At 38.9% G+C, this 19,602-nt stretch overlaps 1 protein-coding gene across 3 annotated transcripts in view; it reads right to left on the reverse strand.

Moving 5' to 3' along the window:
- PRKAR1B (protein kinase cAMP-dependent type I regulatory subunit beta) overlaps positions 1-19,602 on the reverse strand; it is a 101,321-nt gene that overhangs the window by 17,193 nt on the left and 64,526 nt on the right. For all 3 annotated transcript variants that reach the window (XM_027469234.3, XM_027469236.3, XM_027469235.3), the window contains exons 7-9: positions 15,675-15,833; positions 6,614-6,674; positions 2,978-3,099 (exon numbers count right to left, since the gene is read on the reverse strand). In XM_027469234.3, coding sequence (XP_027325035.1) covers positions 2,978-3,099; positions 6,614-6,674; positions 15,675-15,833 — 342 coding nt within the window. The remainder of the gene's footprint in view (positions 1-2,977; positions 3,100-6,613; positions 6,675-15,674; positions 15,834-19,602) is intronic.

A 19,602-nucleotide genomic window follows, 5' to 3' on the forward strand; every position in this document is an offset into this window, starting at 1 on the left:
TAATACTCTTCTCATCAGATTTTTAACAAAAAATGACCACAAAGAGCACTGTGAGCAGTGGACTTAACAAGACTGGTTTCCTGTAGCTCTTCCCCATGCATATTTTTTGTTATTCTAATAATTTGGCTGAGCTCATGCTGCAGCCTCTGCCTCCACGTAGCATTTTCATGCATACATCCTGCACCTCAAACAGCCTGCACCCTACCGTGATCTATGCAACACTGGAGGCAGATGCGGGACAGAAAGCCATGAAAAAGGTTATATTAAGAAAAAAAGGGAAAAGGTGAATCTGCTTGTTTGATAGAACAGGGAAAATAAATACTCTTTTCCGTACTAACCAGGATGGTATTTCTAGTTTAAATCAGGAGTTACTTTGCTGGTCAATCTGTAAGTCTCCCCTTAAAAAGGTGTTTAAAAATTGCACTTCAGTCTGCCTGAATGTGCCAATTCATTTGTAGGCTGTTTCCTCCTGCAGGACCAGTATACTTAAAAGACAGCATCCCGTAGGATGTCACAGAGGAAGGCAGCATTGCAGGCTAACCAGAAATAAGCAATTTATGAAGTTCATAGAAAACTGTGCTAACAATTTAAAATCCATAAGTCCTGTGTGTCTTTGAGAACCTTTTATGATAGAAGTCACAAGATCCCACTTGAAACCAGTATGTGTGATGCTGGTAATCTCTGTAGTTGTACTAAAACCTTAGAAATTGGTAACTGATTTGTTTAAGGCATGTCATGAATAACTACGTTTTATAATAAATAAGAATCCTTCCCAAAAATTCTGTGGGAAAGTTCAGCTTTGTACTACTGGACATACTGTACTCCAAAGAAGGCTGCATTCTGGTGATATATGAAATGGTTTCTGCACACGTAGCAGCCTAACAAATTAGCTATATTTGTAGTGTTTGGATTATAAGGCCACAAACATCAATAAATATACGAGAGAAGCTAATGACTTTTCAACATGTTGTGACAACAAACCAGCCAAAATTAATTTCAACCAAAGTTTGTGGAATAAAGTGTTCCTGGTGGGTTCATCAGCAATCCTGCAGACAAATTGAACATCAAAGATGCAAACTCATGTGAAACCGGGTTTAAAATATAAACTTTAAACTACAGGTGAGCAGGCATAAATACTACTGCAGCACAAGAAATAATTGATACTGGATGTTCATTCTTTAATGTAGAAAAATACAGGCAATTTCTAAAGTAAGAAACTATGCTAGATTTATAGTGGATCGCTGAGGTGAGCAGATACTTTATGATTACACAGTACACAGTGTTAATACTTTTCTACCCATTCAAGTCTTAACAGCTGTTCCTTCTAGAGGGAGAAAATAACGGCCCTCAGTAATTCTTTAGCAGGCTGCCAATTTTCCACATGGGTTTTGATGGCTAAGAAAATCAGGTTTTCCTAGTCTCATGCTGCTGCAAGGAATAACAAGACACCTAGTAACTCTTGTAGGAATAAAAATCCCAAATTTCTAAAGGAACAAATTATTTCCTAAATTTTTGTTATGTAATAAAAATGTTATTAATGAAAAAAATCCCTATCTAGTATCTAGTCTGGTTTTATTCTCACACTATTGATTTGAAGGCTCATCACAATTAAAGTTCCTCAAGTGTGTAGCTGTGCACTATGCAGGTGCAGTTATTTCAGAAGAGAAACTATGTTCATAAATCAAATATGTATTTCAGCACCAGCATCCAACACTCAAGAGGGAAGAAAGAATGGAATTTTAAGTATCATATATTGATTATGAACCAAATTTTGGCTGCCTTGGATAGAGGCACCTGTCCAAAAATTCACAGATAAGTAGCAAGCAAAGGAAAACCTGTTGGCCTCTAAGCCATTTGGAATGGGTGCTGTACAAGCCCTTCACCATCTGTGTAGGGTATCGTCTCTTTCCTCCTAAAAAACACATCACAACACAGCAGTCTGATGGAACCAGAGATGCATTCTTTGTACATACAACTACCTCCCAAGGCAACACAATGACACCAGCTTCATTACATCCACCTGACCCATCTCCCACTGGTAGGAATTCAGATTACCAGCACCCCTTGTGATGCCATCACTGCCTTGTTGCTGGTCATTTAACATCTGGCCAGAGATGTGCATTTGAACTGTCACACATAGACATACATCAGCCACTCCCAGTCTATATATTTGGGTATGAACACTCCCAGCTGGCACTGAAAACCATGCCCCAAACTCCTACTTCAATACATACACAATCATATCCTAATGCTGGCTTGTTATCCTTAGTCTGAGTCTCTCTAATACCTTTTTTATAACTTGTTACATCACAGTGTCTAAGTATTTGTGTGAGATACTGAAGACCCAAATATTTATGTCAGAGAGGGAGGAAAAATCCCATCAGCATCTGTTTGCAGAAGTGAAACAGTGGAACTGAAGTGTCAGATAATCTCCCAAAAAGATGTCAGTATTTTCAGCTGCCTGACAGATCTGTCTGCTTGTGTGAGAGTAAACAAGAAAATGGCTCAGCCATTTGGACTGAATTTAAGGCAAAACAAAGAACAAATTATCTATTTTCAGATCAGGTCTCCTGCTCCAGTCTACAGATGTTCATTGTGATTTCCCCTGTAAGTCCCTTTGGGAACAAAGATCAATGCACTGTGTGCCTGGCCAGCCTTGCTAAAGTATTGGCAATCTGGAACAAAAGCAAAATTAAGTCGAAAAGAAACCTTCAAACAGTAAAGACACTAGACACATCTCAAAACTCCATGTCTTACATTTTCCTGGAAAGTAGGGATTGTCCTCCTCCACTCACATAAGGTATTTCCACAGAACTGGTGTCTGAGTTCATCTGAATTTTGAGTAATTCTCCTGGTTTGAATGGAATTAGTTCAGATTTATGCTGAAGCAAGACATTAAACTGAAACCAAATGTCTTTAATAATACGTCTTGATCTTTACCAGGAAAAGACACAGTTTATCAGGATGCCAAACTTACCTCTGTAATAATGAAAAAGTCGTCACCAGGCTCTCCCTGCACAACAATTTTTTCTCCATCTTCAAACTGGACAGGTTCCAGTGCATCAGCCACTGTCAGCCGCTCCCATTTGTCCAAGGACTCTAAAGTATTGAAGATCATAAAACTTTATTATAAAAAGATTCTTACTTTGGCTGAAGATTCATATCTAAACTGACAGCTCTGATATGCCTGGTTCTGTTACAAAAGAAACATTTCTCTCATCCATGCACTTTGTACAAACTTCAAATTGAGAAAATGAATTTATTCATTGTGCCTTAAACTTTCATAATCACCCAGATAATAATCTTAAAAGTTGGACAGGACAAGTTGACAGTTCCCCAAGTCTGTGGTCTGATCTGCACTGCCCAGATGCTGCAGTGCACTGGAGCAGCCTAGATGTTGTGAGATACTACTGAGATCCTCTCTTAACACATCGAAACCCAGATGCCAGAACAAGTCCTGCTGTTTTTTCATCAGAGTTGCTCTCAGATGGTTACTGATGGCCTTCTTAATAAGCACTGGAAAGGTGCTAATCCAAAAGAAGACTCTTTTCCCATGTGTGAGATATGGAACTATCGACACCAAGAGCAAGTCCCTGACAGCACAGTGGCAGTGGAACCAGGTATAGCTCTGTAAAGTTGCACCTCTGTTCCATTTGCAGTTTTGGCCATTGGGAATGCACACAAAAGTGCAAGAGCTATTTTTCTTTTCCTTACACCACTTAGAGAGAAAAAAAAAAACTTCAAAGTAAACTTCAATAAGAAAATATTAACAGTCTATTTTATAAGTAAAAGAACTCGTAAAGCCTAGCTCCTGCCCCTTTGTGTTCTTATCACCTACCTGCAGCTGCCACAAATCCCCTATACCTGCCTGGCAAAAGACAGTCTGCATAGTGGCTGGTTCTGGGCTACTCACTGACCTGCTGGCTTCCTCCCAGTGGCTTTGCTAAGGGGTGAATTCTACCTGCTCTGCTCTCAGGGAGAGGAAGGATGCTCATCTGTATCTCTCTCTTCTGCCTGTTTGCATGAGAATTCAAGCCAATGAAATGTATTTGAACTTCTGTCTTTCTATCAGATGTGACTGAGAAAAGCAACAGGTTTAAAAGTTATTAGAAGAAACAGATAACACAATGTTATAACCTCCACAGTCTTAAGAAGTTGGGCTAAAATTCATTTACTAAATTTCTGTTGATTCTTACTCATCTCATTGCGAATCACCAAACAATTTATGTCAAGATACAGCTTCTGATAACAAGACTAGATTTAGGTTGTTTGCTCAGACTCTGGTTTTCCCGTTTTGTTCAAAATATTGCTTAGAAGTATTGTGGGAAGGTGAGAGAGTTGTTCTCTAAAATTTAGAAAGCCTTCTGGCTGAGCTCAGAAGAGCAGACTGAGCCCAAAAAAACTAGATCACAGTGGACAATGCACAAAATGTTAAGTTTTGAGTTGCTGGACACACATACATCTATCTTTCATATTTTTACGCACTTTCTGTTGTAGTTTGAGAAATAATTATTTCTAATATTTTTTCCACTTATAATCACTAATGCTCTTTCCTGCTATGGTCTTTGCTGTAGAAACATTAATATCAAAGTCCAAGCTCACATTGTCAATGCAACATTCAAAAGTGCTCTGTTTGACTAAAAATAAGCATAAAACTCTTTCATACAGACTAGAGTAGGCTTTTTCTCTTCCTTTTTTTTTTTTTTTTTTGAGAAAGAACTCAGCAATTAACAATGAAAAGAAAGAGTCCCTTTAAACTTCTTCTTCAGTTGCCTTTATGAAAAATTCAAAGCTAATTCCAGCTCTAGTCACGAAGTGTCTCTCTTTTGTCCAAAGGAATTGTACCACTACAAATACATTGGTTAATGGTTCTTGCAAACAGAGTATGATATAGAAGTCTGTACATGATAAAACTCTCAAAGTTTTAGTTGCAGAGTTGAATTCAAACATCAAATAAAGTAGACCATTTTTTTATTTCTAAAAAGTACATATAATTCATGTCTTTACATTTAATTAAAAGCTGGAGAAAAGATTTAAATGGAGTAGTTATATCTCTTTAGATAAGCAGCTACTGATAATCTAAAAAATCCTTAAGATTTAAAAATAGATATATTCTTATATTTATGTAGCTAGTTACAGACACTAGGCCTTGAAAAATATGTAGCAGGTAGAGATTTTTCCAGTGAGAAATCACCAAGTTCTGACCGCAATAATGCATGAGGTGAAGTTGACTTCCCGGTACTGTGTTGAGATTTCTAAAATACTTTGCAGTTTTCCAGCTGTCACCTACTATTTAGACATGTGAAATAGATCCTTAAACACTTCACCTAAATTCTCACAGTTCCTGAAATGATGTGTTATTTTGTCCAGTGCTTTTCTGTACTTAAAAAAGGTTCAAATCTTGAACCTTACCCATTTTTTACTGAGATTGAAGAACCATACTACAAACTAGGATACAATTATACAGCAAACCGCATGTTTAAGGAAGCGCATCTTTGAATAACCTTTCTACTCTGAAATTGTTTTGAGATGTCTCGTTGTAATTGCTTCCTATTAGTACAGGTGCAGAGATGTTTGTTTTCTTTAAATACTCATTGTAATTTAGTATAATTTAAGCTTTTAATTTAGAAAGATTTAAATTAAGCATAAAAAAAAGCATTTAAATGATGAAAATTTCATTAGTAAGTGAGTAATACACTTGGCCTACTTTAAGCACACAAATATAATTGAAAATCTCATGCATAGAACCTCTCAAAAGTTCAGATCTGTTTTCATTAAGACTCTCTCATATTTCAGGTACCTAAGCTCAAATCATGGAGGAATACAGTAAACATGAAATAAAGTGTTTAAATAGTAATACAAGTACTTTAATTATATAGGAAATTAATCCTCAACTGTTTTTTTCAAAATAGCCCTAGTAGAAACATGATGGCTCTCCTACAGAATCAACATTTCATTGTACTGTCTAACACTGTCCTCGTTATTAGAAGTTTTGTTCTCCTAATGGTGATTGATTGGTCAGGCATTATGGGTTTGTTGTTTTTCCTACTGAAGGCCATCAAGAACATGTCCGAATTTCGTGGCTATCACATTAATCAAAGGGAAACAAAATCCAAGGACAAGAAGCTAAACAGATGTTTTAAGAATGTGAGACAGAGGCTGTAAAAGACAGAAGAAAAAAATCAGTCCATTTTGATTTGTGAGGGTAGTTTGCTTAGTGCACTTAAATACAGTATTCTTGTAGGAAAAAGCTTCTCACCTGTCACCTGAAAGGATGTAACTAGACTTCATGATAAATTCATAACTCTGTACTGCTTTTTCTTCTATCTATATGCAGTTCAGTAACAGCAGCTACTGAAAGGTTACCAGTGCACGCCTGCTGGCATATTTAAGGAAAGATTTGCCCTTAACATAAATGTTCAGTGCTTATTAAAGAATGAGAAAAACAAGTCCTAAAAAAGGGCCTTTTACACTTTCTTTCCTTAGGAAATGATGCAACTGTGAGATCTCCTGTTTGACCACCATGGCTTTCATCACGCCATCAAAGACCAAAATTCATTCAGCCAGCATGTCTAACAGAGGAACTAACACACAAGTCCAAAGGGCAACTGACCCAAAATGGAGACCTTGCTCAGGAATTCTTCATACATCTTCCGCTTTCTCAGCGTGCTGCCCTGTTATTAAAGGAGAGAGAAAAAGAAGGTAGGACATTACACAAAGTATTTTTGTGTTTTCTTCCTACAGCTGCTTTTTTTTTTTTTTTTCCCTCCCCTTCCAAATTCTAAGCATAGCCAGTATAAACAGCCTAAGGCAAATGTTTCCCCATAAAATGTCTGGGCAAGTTGTATTCCTGATAAGCAAAGACAGAAGGAATCAAATTCAACCCTGGTGTAATTTCACTGACTTCACTGGTGTTACTGGACACCAAGGGTGTATTGTATCCATTATTTACAGGCACTCATTTAAAGCCAGAGTTTCATCAATTAACTGTTTAGCTAATTCAATATATATCTTGTTACCAATGAGGCCCTACTAGAAGGGAATTTACAGTTACAAAGTAGGATAAAACATAAAATGCCCCCTCATGGGTCCCGCCGTTTTAGGTCAGAACCTCTTTCATGACAGGAGTGTTTGTGTGTAAGCCTTTGTTTTTATCATGTACAATGTTGTATGTATTGTTACAGCTGAACAACCTATTCATATTATTTTTAACAAGATTTAAATGTTTTGGAGCAGACAATCCATCAATGTATGTGCAGCCACCAGCAAAGTCATTCCCAGTTTAGTGAGACTTTTTATGTAACAAATTACTGAGAAAACTTATGCTTACGTGAAGTCTGATCACCACAGAAAGGCACTCTTAAGCAGCCATTCCAGAAAACATTATTGTCAGAGATATTGTCAGTTATGAATAAACACAGTGCAACTTTACCAAGACAAAAATTATTAATTAATCTATAACTCCTTCAGGGATACAAGTGACCGGAAAAGAAACCCTTCCCAGATACCAAAGAGGAATTCCAGAGTCTTCCTTGCTACCCTGTAGTTTACTGTGCCATATGACAACCCACATCATTTTTGTCTGGATAAATTCTTGGTAGATATTGAAGGTTGTCCGGTGCCTGCTAGTCAAATCTACAAAGCAGGAGAACAGCATAGAGGTGATAATGCTCATCTTCTGAAGGAAAGGAAATGAAGATGGCATTTATTCATAGGCCAGAAAGAAAAAAGCAAATGTCAGTGTCTGCCACAGAAAAAGACACTTCTCTACTCCTCAAAGTGAGCACTGGTAAGTGCTAGAAGCAGAGAAAGTGGGGATATACAAAGGAAAAGGAGAAGAAACATTTCACCCTTTGCTATCAAAGCATTCAGAAATACTTGGGAAAGGCTACTGGATTCAAGCACATTGATATAGCTAAGCAGTTAACATCGTCCCTCTTCCTACACACACCGTTCAGTTCAGGCCTGATCCAACAACCAAAAGAAACAGTACTTCATCCACCAAATTCAGCAGGCCATGGCTCCAGCTTCTAGCATGAGCATCAGCAGAGGCTGCCAGGGCCTCAACTCCTGGGCCACCTCTGCTCCGAAACAGCCCCAGCACCAGCAGAAGCTGCTGCTCCCCCCAGATCTCCATGGATCATCAGCAGCCACCGAGGTCTCCCTCCTTTGCACCCCTTTCATAATTTCCGAGCGTGGTGCTGACAGTTGGCCTCTCAGAGATAGCATCACTAACCCCTGTCTGACCTCTCTGTCTGACAAACCTGGTTCTCAACCTCAGAGGCCCCCGGAGCATTTGAAGTGCCAAAAAGAAAAAAATGAACTTCAAACAGGGGAGGCTCTGCAAACCACGCCAAATCCTGACAGCTCACCATGAGACAAAGAATGGAAAACTGGACACTGCGCAGTTGTTGCTTTCCTCCCTACAATCGAGTGGAAACTAGACCAGCAAAATTGACAGCTGTGGAAAACCAGATTGGTGGTTTAGCGCGATGGGCTGGGGCACCCAGGGACAGATGTGGAAAATGCTTTTTAAATGACTGTGGACACAGACGAATTTTAAGAAGCAGTAATCAGCAGCCATAAGTGCCGCCTGACCACAGCTTTGAGTATTTAGAGACGCAGACAAGACCCAGGAAGGTAGGGACTGCTGGCATCCCGGCTGGCCCGGAGGGCAAGAGCCCATCACTTCCTGCAGGACGATGGGTGTGTTAGCTCTTGGCTAAACTAAGAGCAGAGGTACAGAATTCACCATGAAGAGAAGTGCATAAGCAAAACAGAAGGGGAAAGAACTAACTGAATGTGCTATTATCATTATCTGTAATGTGGTATTATTTGTCTTGTGTATTTATTATCTCAAAACTCAGCTACAATTGGGACTACTCTTCATGTATAACTTAAACATCCCATGTCTCTAAATGATACTACTGACATAGGTAAGGGAAAACAAAGCCTGTTGAAGAACTAGTGGGTGAGGTTTTAAAATCCTATTTCCCAGCATATGCAGTTAAACCCAAGGTGATCCAACTAATGGCTCATAACTCAGCCTGTAGAATAGCTCCTTGCAGCCCTCCATCTCTCCTGGAGGAGACAAACAACAGCCTCCAGGGTCCCCGGAGCCACCCGATAGCTGAGCTTCATCTCACCATGCCAGGCATGCACAGAAGCTATCTCTGCATTTATGTAGCATGAGGCTGGCTCCCACTCAGCACAGCTAGATCCCAATTCCCCTTCCAGAAGGACAGAAGGAAGATGTATAGTTCACGCTCAAGCAGGGGCCAGAACATCACTTTATTTTTGCTTGTGTGTGTTTTCCTGCTCAAGCTTTCATAAGCACGAGGGGAAGAGATCTTGGGAGAACACTAATATAGGATTAAAAACAAAACAAAACACACAAAAAAAACAGCAGTAGAATTCTTACAAGAAACCAAAGCATGTTCTTATTGCCATTGGTATTGATCTTCTTTCTTGGCTATGTAACAGAGAGAACACGCTGACTGCCTACTTTCCCACCTTCCTCCATCAGCCCAATATTACCCTCTCATTCCCCACCATGCATGCAGTGTTACCTAACTCCTGATTTCCCTTTTATACTTGCTTTATTTGGTCTAGCCACTTTACCCATGAGGCCAGGAATGTGAATACCACATAACCTCTTCTATTGCCCTTCAAGTAGTTTCTGTAGGAGTGTCAACCAGCACTCTCACTGGGATATGTGCAAGTCTGATCTTATGCAGTATTTTCATGGTTATTCTAGAAGCAGCTACAAATCAGACAGTAATAATATCTGCAGACTAGGAGATACCACAAATGCTTCCCAGGAGAGGAAAATAAAAAGAGTGGGTCTAGAGACATTAGAAATGGGAGCAGAAAATAATAGCATGAACTTCTGTTCAGAAAATATAGCTTAAAATACAAAGGAAAAGAGCTCCAAAACACAGACATTTGAGGAAAGGGAGAAAGCTGGAACACGGTAAAGCTGAAAGAGATTGACAGATAGTAGAGGAGAACCTGGTTTGCAACATCATCCTGCAACAAGGCTAGTTTGGTCTGTATACCCAAAGACATCATTTGGGAATGAAGTCCCATCCCCTTGGCTCTGATGTGACTCTACCTGGTGTGTTACACACTGCCTGGGTACCTCTTCTCCAGAAAAGTGCTCCAAAGCTGAACCAAGCCTGCAGAACCACTAAAACACTTGGGGAGAGCTGATAGGGAAGGAGCAAAACAAATTCAGCCCATATGTGTTAGCTCAGCACTGGGATCATAGGTAAACTATGCTCATAGTTAACATGCATGGTTCTGAAGTTTTTAAGCAGACAGTGATAATCACCTACAGATATATGACAGAAAGATTGGACAACTTAATACAGCATAATTTGACATAACTCAAAGTAATAGGAGAAAATTAAGAAAATCTAATTTAAGATGAATATCAAAGAAGTTTTCCCAACTTAAGATTTATTCTCTTGCAGAAAAGCTTCCCAAGGGAAGCAGCAGAAATCTTACTGCTCGAGCCAGATAAAAACAATAGTAAATGTACATGAATAATTCTGTACTGGCAGGGTTCTTGATGGCATGTTCTATAAAGTCTTTATTACTTCTGCTTTTTCTAACCTATTAATATCTTCTTATTTCAATAGTCGCTGCTTCTCCCTCTCCCCACTTTCCTTTGTTCACTTTCTCCCCAATTCTGAGCTGTCAGGCACAACCTCATCTTCCTAAAGACAGAGGTTCTCCCTAATTATGAAGAGTCATTAATATTCTAATCTGCAGTGCTCCTCCCCGAAACTGTCACAAGGAAAAATGAGATCACCTGCATTTGCCAAATCCACCCAGAAAACAGCTCAAAGCCATTTTTTGGGCCATTTAACATAGCAAGCACTGGCCTTAGCTTAGGCAATACACAGGCTCTGAAGAGTGAATGCCACAGAGATTACAATGGGTCTTGTTGAACAGGACTGATGCATCTATTTTCCAGCTGGCTCTTCTTCACGTCCTCTGTTTTCTTCCATTTTTCCTCCCCATTTCTCTGGTCTGTTCTCTGCCCTTCTTCCCCTCTGCTTGCCTCTTTGCTTTGTCCCTCCATCACTCTTACTGTCTTCTTTCTTGCTCCCTTTTTTCAGCTGTGCAGAAGGGCTGGCTGGAAATCTCCATCCAGCCCATCCTAGAAATCTCCACCTTCAGTAAGAAGCCAAACAAATGGCTACTGAAAGGCAAAGCATGGCTCAAGTTTCAAATAAAAGAGTTATGCTGGCAGGTATGCAGCTGGCAGGAAGCGCCGGAATGGCCTTCTGGACTGTTCCAGCGCCGGTTAATCCCCATGTAAACCTGATATTGAATGATGCTTAGGGTGTACATTCTTATAGGAGACTGAAAAAAAGTCACAGAAACAATGCAATAGTGGCCATCAAAACAGTAGCCACAAGGTCCTGGTGCTATGATGTACAGATGTTAGACAGAATACAGCCTCTGGATTTGCTTTATGCTTTGGCAGCCATGCAATCCACATTTTATGAAACACAAAGTCCTTCTGACTTGACTTCATCTGAGTGGAAAAAGGCACTTGCTAAAGAACTTGTTCTCAGATTCAAGCTGTGAAAAGATGGCAAAGCAAAGCCAAAATAGCATAAATAAAATGAGGCATAACATTAGGAACTGACTAACCTTGCTTTATCATTACTTATATAACAATATTTGTTTTCTAGGAGCAAAGTTTGCCATACAGGCAAAAACTATTGTATACAATGCAACTTCCCTCTCAGGGCCAGGTATCTTGGACCATGGGAACCATAAGATAGTTAAATTATCCTGAATCAGACTTTCTTATAGAAGAAATTACAAGAAATTAATACTTCAAATTTCCTCAGTCTGGGAACTGAATTGTCTGGGGGATCAATCTGATGTTGGGATACAGACATTTGCTTCTCTGGTATTTGTGGTATTTGCTATATTTAGAATACAAATACTGTACTACCCTGGGATGTTCCCCACTCTGTGATGCTCTTGAATCCCAATTGCAAAGAAGAAAGCAGCAACATTTTAGCAACTGAATTAGATGAGAATCCTAAGGCAAAAATTCCTTTACATCTCTCCCAGAAGAATGTAAATAATTAAATATAGAATACATACATAAATTTCTGTTTGCGGATGCACACACAGAGAATATGTACATAAAAAAAATTACAACAGTGTGAAAAGTACGGAACTCAGCACAGATAATTTTATGAAACAAATGGAACACACAGATGGGTAGATAATTTGTGAGCGTACTGAGGTGGGAACATGTTGAAGTGTTTTTTGTAATCCATCTAGTATGATGAATTTCATGGTATAATACTTTGTCAAGGACTGCAGTGAAAGCCAAGCAGTTTCTCTGCAAATCTGAACAAAAAGAACTATCCCAACTTTTACAATCATCACAGCTGCTAAAACAAACTTGAATGTGACCCTCAAGCCACCAGGGTACCTAAGCTGAGACAAAGAAATATAAAGAAATATATCTATTTTAACAAACTTCTTTTGGGACAGGCAAAAGTAATAAATGGATGACAACTGTAACTAAAAGCCAGCAGGAACTTTTTGCATCAGGCTTTGTCTATCCAGGAAAATGGAAAACCAAAACTCCCAAACCTCCTGAGATACATTTTATTCATACCATAAACCAGTCAGTATCGATGAGACTTCTAAGTGGGGAAAATGGCACTAAGCAGAAATAAAAACCAGAGCTGACTGAATGTGAAGCAAAGAACCAAAACAGAGCCTGAAAGGAGAAATGAGGTACAGAGTCAAGTGTCTCATGACAGGATAAAATCTTTTTGGCAAGTGTGGACCTGAAGGCATGATTCACAAATAAATATTTACAACTTGAATAAAATTTCAACACTAGCTTGAGAAAAACGGGGCTGGTCATGGCCAGGAAGGAATGCAGACAAAAGAAAAAACATTATCACGGGTTATGGAAGGACTTTATCTGACTACAGACAAAAAAAAAGTCTTTGGAGAAAAAGGTCATTGATTTTTTTTTTTTTTTGCAAACAGGAAAAGTACTTGCAAACGGGAAATAAAAAAAAACAGTGCTCCCTCTCAGTTTTTGAATCATCTTAAATGATATATTTCAAAAGTTATCCTAAGCATTACTACTTCTCATTTAAAGGCAGAAGCATTTCTACATCTAAAATATCCAGCAGCTTTCTAGAAACATAAGGTTAGAGGCTAAATGTCAGGAAATAATCTTTCTGGGACTTGAAAGGCACCTACTACTGCATCTTAAAACTGAATACAGCAAAAACAGCCAAGTAACAGTGGAGTTAGCTTCAAGTAAGAAATGCAGACGCTGAAACATGATGTAATTAATTCTTGGGCTTGAGGAAATGTGCAGGGAGCCACTGTAACCTGCCTCATATGAATGCACAAAGACAGGCATCTTATTTCACCTACAGCCAAGAAATTATCCACACTGCACCTACAAAGAAATGAGAAGATGGCAGAATCTATGTAGTCTGGGGAAGTAAATTGCTTTTGCAGTGGGCAGCACTAAATATGGGACATTTTTAATACTTACATCAATTAAATCACCTTGCTACCTGAAATATTTCATGTCTAAATATGAGAATATGACAACTGTGTTGTCTGTGTATCTAATGTAATAGAATTTTTAATTGCCCCAACTGTAAAGAAAAAAAAAAGGAGAAAGAGGGAGAGGAAGATGGAATGAAGTTCTGTTAAATTAGAGATCTCATCCAATGCAGAAGATGAGCTTGCTGTGAAAGGTACAGTGGCCACCGGTTCACAAAATGAATTTGAAAAGCAGTTATCACTACACTAGAGCCAAACAGAAGTAAATGCATGATATTCAAGTGATATGTATGGCTAAAGCCAGCATTACAAACATAGCCTATTCCACTTGGACTTCAATCCCTTTTAGTAAAATCCTGTCTCTGCATCAAATATGCATCTCCTGAAGCCTGCTATCAGATGGTAATGGACACATGACCAAACCCGAATTGCACACAAGTTTGAACCACGTTAGGTTCCACTGTTTTCATCATTGCTGAGACTGAAATTACCTCAGGGCTATGAGGCCTGTGAATCTTAACCTTCAATTCTTAAATAGCAAAGTTAAAGGCAGCCATAAAAAGCTATGCTTGAAAAAGCCAAAGAACGTAGGCCTTGTACTGACATTTATTTTCTACCTACATACCTTCTCTTTTATACCTTCAATCCTTCCTTGCAGCATGCAGGTTCATTGCACCCATTATCCCAGACACCCCTCCATTGCATCCATGTAGGATATGGGACAAATAAGTTCAGTGTGCCTCTTAAATCTGTTAGGAAGTTCTCCTGCCCTATGGTTTAGAAATATCTCGAAGAAAGGTCTCAGTTACTACTGACTGCTTCCCTGCACTGGGAAGCATTCAAAAATTTCATCTTGCTTAATGACAAGAGAGAGAAGACAGTATGATTCTCAACATTATTCCTATATCTTGTCTTGGAACTACCAGGCTGAACGTTTGGGGATAGAGCATATTTCCATCAGCTGTACTCTCCTGGATGTCAGCGTGGTGTTCATTTATGTGATACAGAACCCAGACCATGAAATACAGACTGAAAAACAGTAATGTTTCATACAGACATCTAGCAGTCATCACAAGTATAAATAAAGATCATTCTTACACTCAGTTGCTTAAGAACTAATCATTTAACTGTAAAATCTACTCAATCCTTTTGCTAATTTTTCAGTTACCCATGACATCTGCTGGATATATATATATGATCTCAAAATGCACATTCCTTTATTATGCTGAGAGCATAGTATAATTTTCTTCAGATCATAATGAAACAATGCAGCTTTTATAGGAAAGTCCTATTGAGAAAGAAGCTTTACATAGAGCTGTTAATTATCCAAAAAATAATAATAAAAAAGAAGGAATATTTTCTGGAAAAGGAAATAATAGGCACATTGAGATCAGAAACAAACACTCAAAAAAAAGTTATGACATTGCTAAAGATAATTATCTGTCAAAGTTTTCGTTATAAACACACAACTCAAGAACTGACAGCAAACCCATAACCTAGCACACACCCCAGGTGCCCAGAAGTTCTGCTGAGCTTTGCTGCAGAGATCAGGGAGTCTGAAAGGAGCAGGGCCATGAACTGTCAGCACAGACTGCAGCTTCGCATCCTGTGGTATCTGTGGCTGTGTGCTGGCTGACAAAAATGGAGGGCAGAGTCCAACTGAGGCTTTTTTTTTTTAGGATTTCCCTAGCATTGCCTGCCTTCAAGAGTTCATGGTACAAGTTCAAAGACCCCACAGGCAAGGGATAGTGATGACATTTTGAGGTGCACAAGAAGGAGAGGACTTGCATTAGCTTAGGTGGGTAAGGGAGGCCTGAAGCTTTCATAGTTGTCAGCAGTTATTCAGGTATAACAGTTATTCATAATATTATTCAACTGCATTTCTGAATCAGCATCTTTCTACTAAATCTTGGTACCTTTTACTTCACTTGATTTTGTTACTTGATATTATTGTCATGTCCTCTCTTTTATATAGAAACAGAGGCTGCAGAGCTTTCTGCCATCAGGGTAATCTGATCACAGAATAAAAGCACTGGCACTACAAAAGAAAGTAAAAAATATTAGCTCCATAAACAAGTCATTCCCCATGAACTTACCATTAAAATGCGTCTGTAGCTGTCTCTGTCGATGCCCCAGAGCTTGAGATCTGTCTTGGCCTTGACCGTGGCAGCCCTGGGTGTACCATAGATCAGTGCCAGCTCCCCGAAGCTACCTCCTTCTCCAATGCTGGTGACCCACTCTCCGTTGACATAAACCTACCATGACACAACGCAAAAAGAGAAGCAAAACCAGTTTGGGGTTTTAGCTGCAGCTTTCCTTCTCCTGCCAGTTACCTAAAAAGCTATTAGCAGTTTCCTTTCTAATAGTCAATGCTGGGGACACAAAAAGAAAACAAGAGCGTAACAGTTTCCTCAGTGAGTCACAAAGAGGGCAACAACCTGCTTTGTGGACAGAATTTCAAGTTGTCTTGCTTCAGTACAATGCCGGTATTTACTCTCTGCATTTTCAGCTCCTGTGGTTAACTGGCATCGGCTTTTCCCTCTTGTGTTTGAGGCTCAGACAGTCAACAAGTAGAACTGTCACAACTTTGGCTTTTTATTAACACTGTCAAACTTGAAAGGAAGGAGATTTGTTGATACGTATAATGAGGTTTGCCGAAAAGCACCATGGCCATGAAATTAAAAACACTTAAGACAGGGAAACATCTTCTGAAAAGGAATGTTGTTTTTTTTCCCTCCCTAGGCTTAGTGCCTCCCACATTTAAACATAACTATTGAAATCTGTTTCTTCCTTAGTGAAGAGTACCAAGTGCTTTGGACTTGGGAAGCTACACACAGAATCATCCTTCATCTGTAACTCACGCATCTGAACTTGTGAAGCAATGTTTGGCCTAAAGGCTGTTAGATAACATCCTCTCAAAACACAGCATGGATTGATACCACTACACACAGCATCACTCCCGGATGACACAGAATTTGAGAAGTCCTACGCTTGAGTTCTACGTAAAAACTTTGCTAGAGAAAGGGGGGCTTAGGCAGGTGCTTTACACTGGGCTGAATTTCTTATTGATCATACAGCTCCTGAGAGATAATAATGTATTCTAAAATGAGTATGGATTGTGTATTCTGCAGCTTGCTTGTAGCCTTGGTGCTATAAACCTACACAATAAACCCTTTTCATTCTGTTAATGTGTCAGTGAGTTTAGATGGTAGGAAAGGCTGTGTGCATTTATCTGGTGCAGAATATGTCCCCCTCTGTCACAGGCCAACAACAGAAATCAACAAGAATTAATTTTACTTCTGTGGAAGCTTTGTGAAGAAAAATATAATGAAGAAAATACGCAGGTATCTTTGTCTTTAGCAGGAAATGATAGGGAAGGAAAGGGCCATAGCCTATTACCAGTTGCGGAGTAGCAGATGAACAGTTTTTAAAAACATGAAATAGAACTGTATTCAAGCTACGCATGAGAAAAGACAGTGACCAAAATAAATGAACTAGGGTCAAAATTCAACGAACTGTCGGTATTAATTTTACTTATACCTTCATTTTATGATGAAAAGGCATATTACAAACTACAGCTGGAATCAATCCCAATTTATCTTCCCAATATTCAATTAAGATCTCATCTGGCTCCTACTGAGGTGAGTGAAAAGCTGTTTCAGTAGGAGCTAGATGAGGCCATGGAGCAGTTCAGCTGATCAAGGGACCTCTTGGGAAAGAGCTGAAAAGGAGCAGTATTAGCATCGCTGCTGGATTCCGGACAATGTTGTGGCTCTTTATGTTCCTGGAGCATCAAAGATCAAGGGGTTGAAATAAAGGGGGAAAAGAATCCAAAATAGGCAGGTGGTAGCAGACTGCCAAGAAACAGCTCAAGCCACAAAAGGTGTTTGCAGCTTCTTTTCTTTGCCACTACAGAAGGAATGACACGTAGGAGAATATCACACAAGAGAATAACAACAGCGTTTCCTTTCAAACTTTTACACTCCCTGCAGAAAGAAATTCGCACAGAACATTGAATTTACTTCTGATTCTCCTCAAAGATGAAACTAGAAAAAGAAGTTTTAAAAACCCTGACAAACCCAAGCACTTTCCTGGTAGGTGAAACAAGCAGGTAATACTGTCGGTCCTGGATCTTTTTTTTTTTTTTTTTTTTTTTTTCTGACAAAAAATGGAGAAATGGATAAATAGATTTAGGATTCTTAGAAGCTGGTAACATAATGTATGAAAGTTTTTATGAAAATTTGTGTGAAACTCAGTTAATCCATTGCAAACTTGACCACATGCATATTTGAATGTAGGGATACACTCTTACTGTGGGGTATTTCATCAGATGGACCCCAGGTTTACTACAGCTAATTCATGTCCTCAGTACAAATTTCAACCAAAGTCACAGAATCAAAATTGTTTAGGTTGGAAAAGACCTCTAAAATCATCTAGCCCAATCTCTGAGGTTGTCAAAAAAAATTCCTAGGGTCAATAGGGAAAGTGTAATAGATTTTAATACATTTTGGACTACATTGTGAATGTCAGTATCCTTTATTCATTTTAGCACACAAAAATACATGTGTTTCTGTGCACTTTTGTGAAGAACAGTTCTTACTCTTGCACAAGAAGCAGTTTGGTAAAATGATTTGTTAAATGCAGTGACAATTTCATTGAGGAATACAAACCAGGGTTTGAATTAAAAGCAGAAAATAAACTAATTCCAACACCTATTTTTAAGCAGTATGGTTGATGTTTCTTTTTAAAGCATTATGCATTATGTCTGCGGCCCAGAAGGGAATTAAGCTGGTAAAACTCAAGAGAGAGCAAGTGAAGGATAGTCATTTTCTGTTACACAGTTGTTGTAAACAGAGGCTACTACAAATCTGCTCTAAGACTAATTTTACTGTCTTACTTGACAAGACTCCCCAAAAGATATTTGACATCTAGCCTATAAACAGTTTATGCAAATAGTCATTCCCCCACCCCAAGGGTGTCAGGTTTAAAGTACTCTGAAGTGAAACCAAATCATTGATCTGACAGTCTTTGGGCTCAGCATTCACTCCCCCAATAAAAATGCCATTTCCAATATCAGTCTTCAAAAGACGAAACAGATTGAGAATAACTATTGTTTTCTAAGAGGAAAACCATTGCACATCATTCTCTGAAAAGGCCTAAGTCAACAATTAACTTTTGTCTTCATGATGATGTTAAAGTGCATTGATGATACATCACAATGCCAGTCTGCCCTTTTACAGAGTTCAACTCCACAATTCCCTTTCAAATTGTTTTGTTTTTTTTTTAAAAAAAAGAAAAAAAAAAAGAAGTAGAAAGGAAAGTGGCTCTGCTTGTAAGGTGTAGGAAGTAAAGCTATTTTAGGCTCAGAACAGCTAATGAAAGCCAATGTTATATGGCAGCAGCTCAGATGATCTCCTTCTTTATCCTAAAAAAATATTGGGCTGAGGTTTTGGCTCAGACCGTTTTAGGCAATTGGGAACTCTAACCAAAGAAGCGAGTACACAAGTGAATTATTCCTACTTGTTACTTGACCTGCTGATCACAGCTCTGTAATAGTTGGAACCTTCTTTTTTCATGCAGCTGGACAGAAATGTGTAACTGCAAATGCCCAAATATGAGGCGGAATAAAGCCATCAGGACCACCTACTTTCCACAGATCAAGAGATTTCTATTGTTTTCCACCATGTAGTATGAGCAGTGTGATTCTTGTGGGCTTGAAAATCACGCAACTTGGTTCACTTTAGTTTTTTTTTAGGAGACAAGTGGGAAAAATCGTCTGTGAGCATCAGCGGTTCCGTTCTTCATAGTCCACGATATACATATGTGCTAACTGCGAGAGAATATGCAATGAGTCACACAATGCTCAATGTAACAGGAATGCATCTTGGCCTCATCCATCCTCCCGTTGTCTAAAGAAGCACAATGTGACCTTACCACAGTAATATAACCATGTTACTTTGAAAGCATAATATGAATGCGTATCTCTGAGCTGTATAGGAGTGAGCTTACCTCTACTACTAAGTC

The sequence above is a fragment of the Anas platyrhynchos genome, chromosome 15 (genome assembly GCF_047663525.1).
Source record: "Anas platyrhynchos isolate ZD024472 breed Pekin duck chromosome 15, IASCAAS_PekinDuck_T2T, whole genome shotgun sequence".
Classification (NCBI taxonomy): Eukaryota; Metazoa; Chordata; class Aves; order Anseriformes; family Anatidae; genus Anas; species Anas platyrhynchos.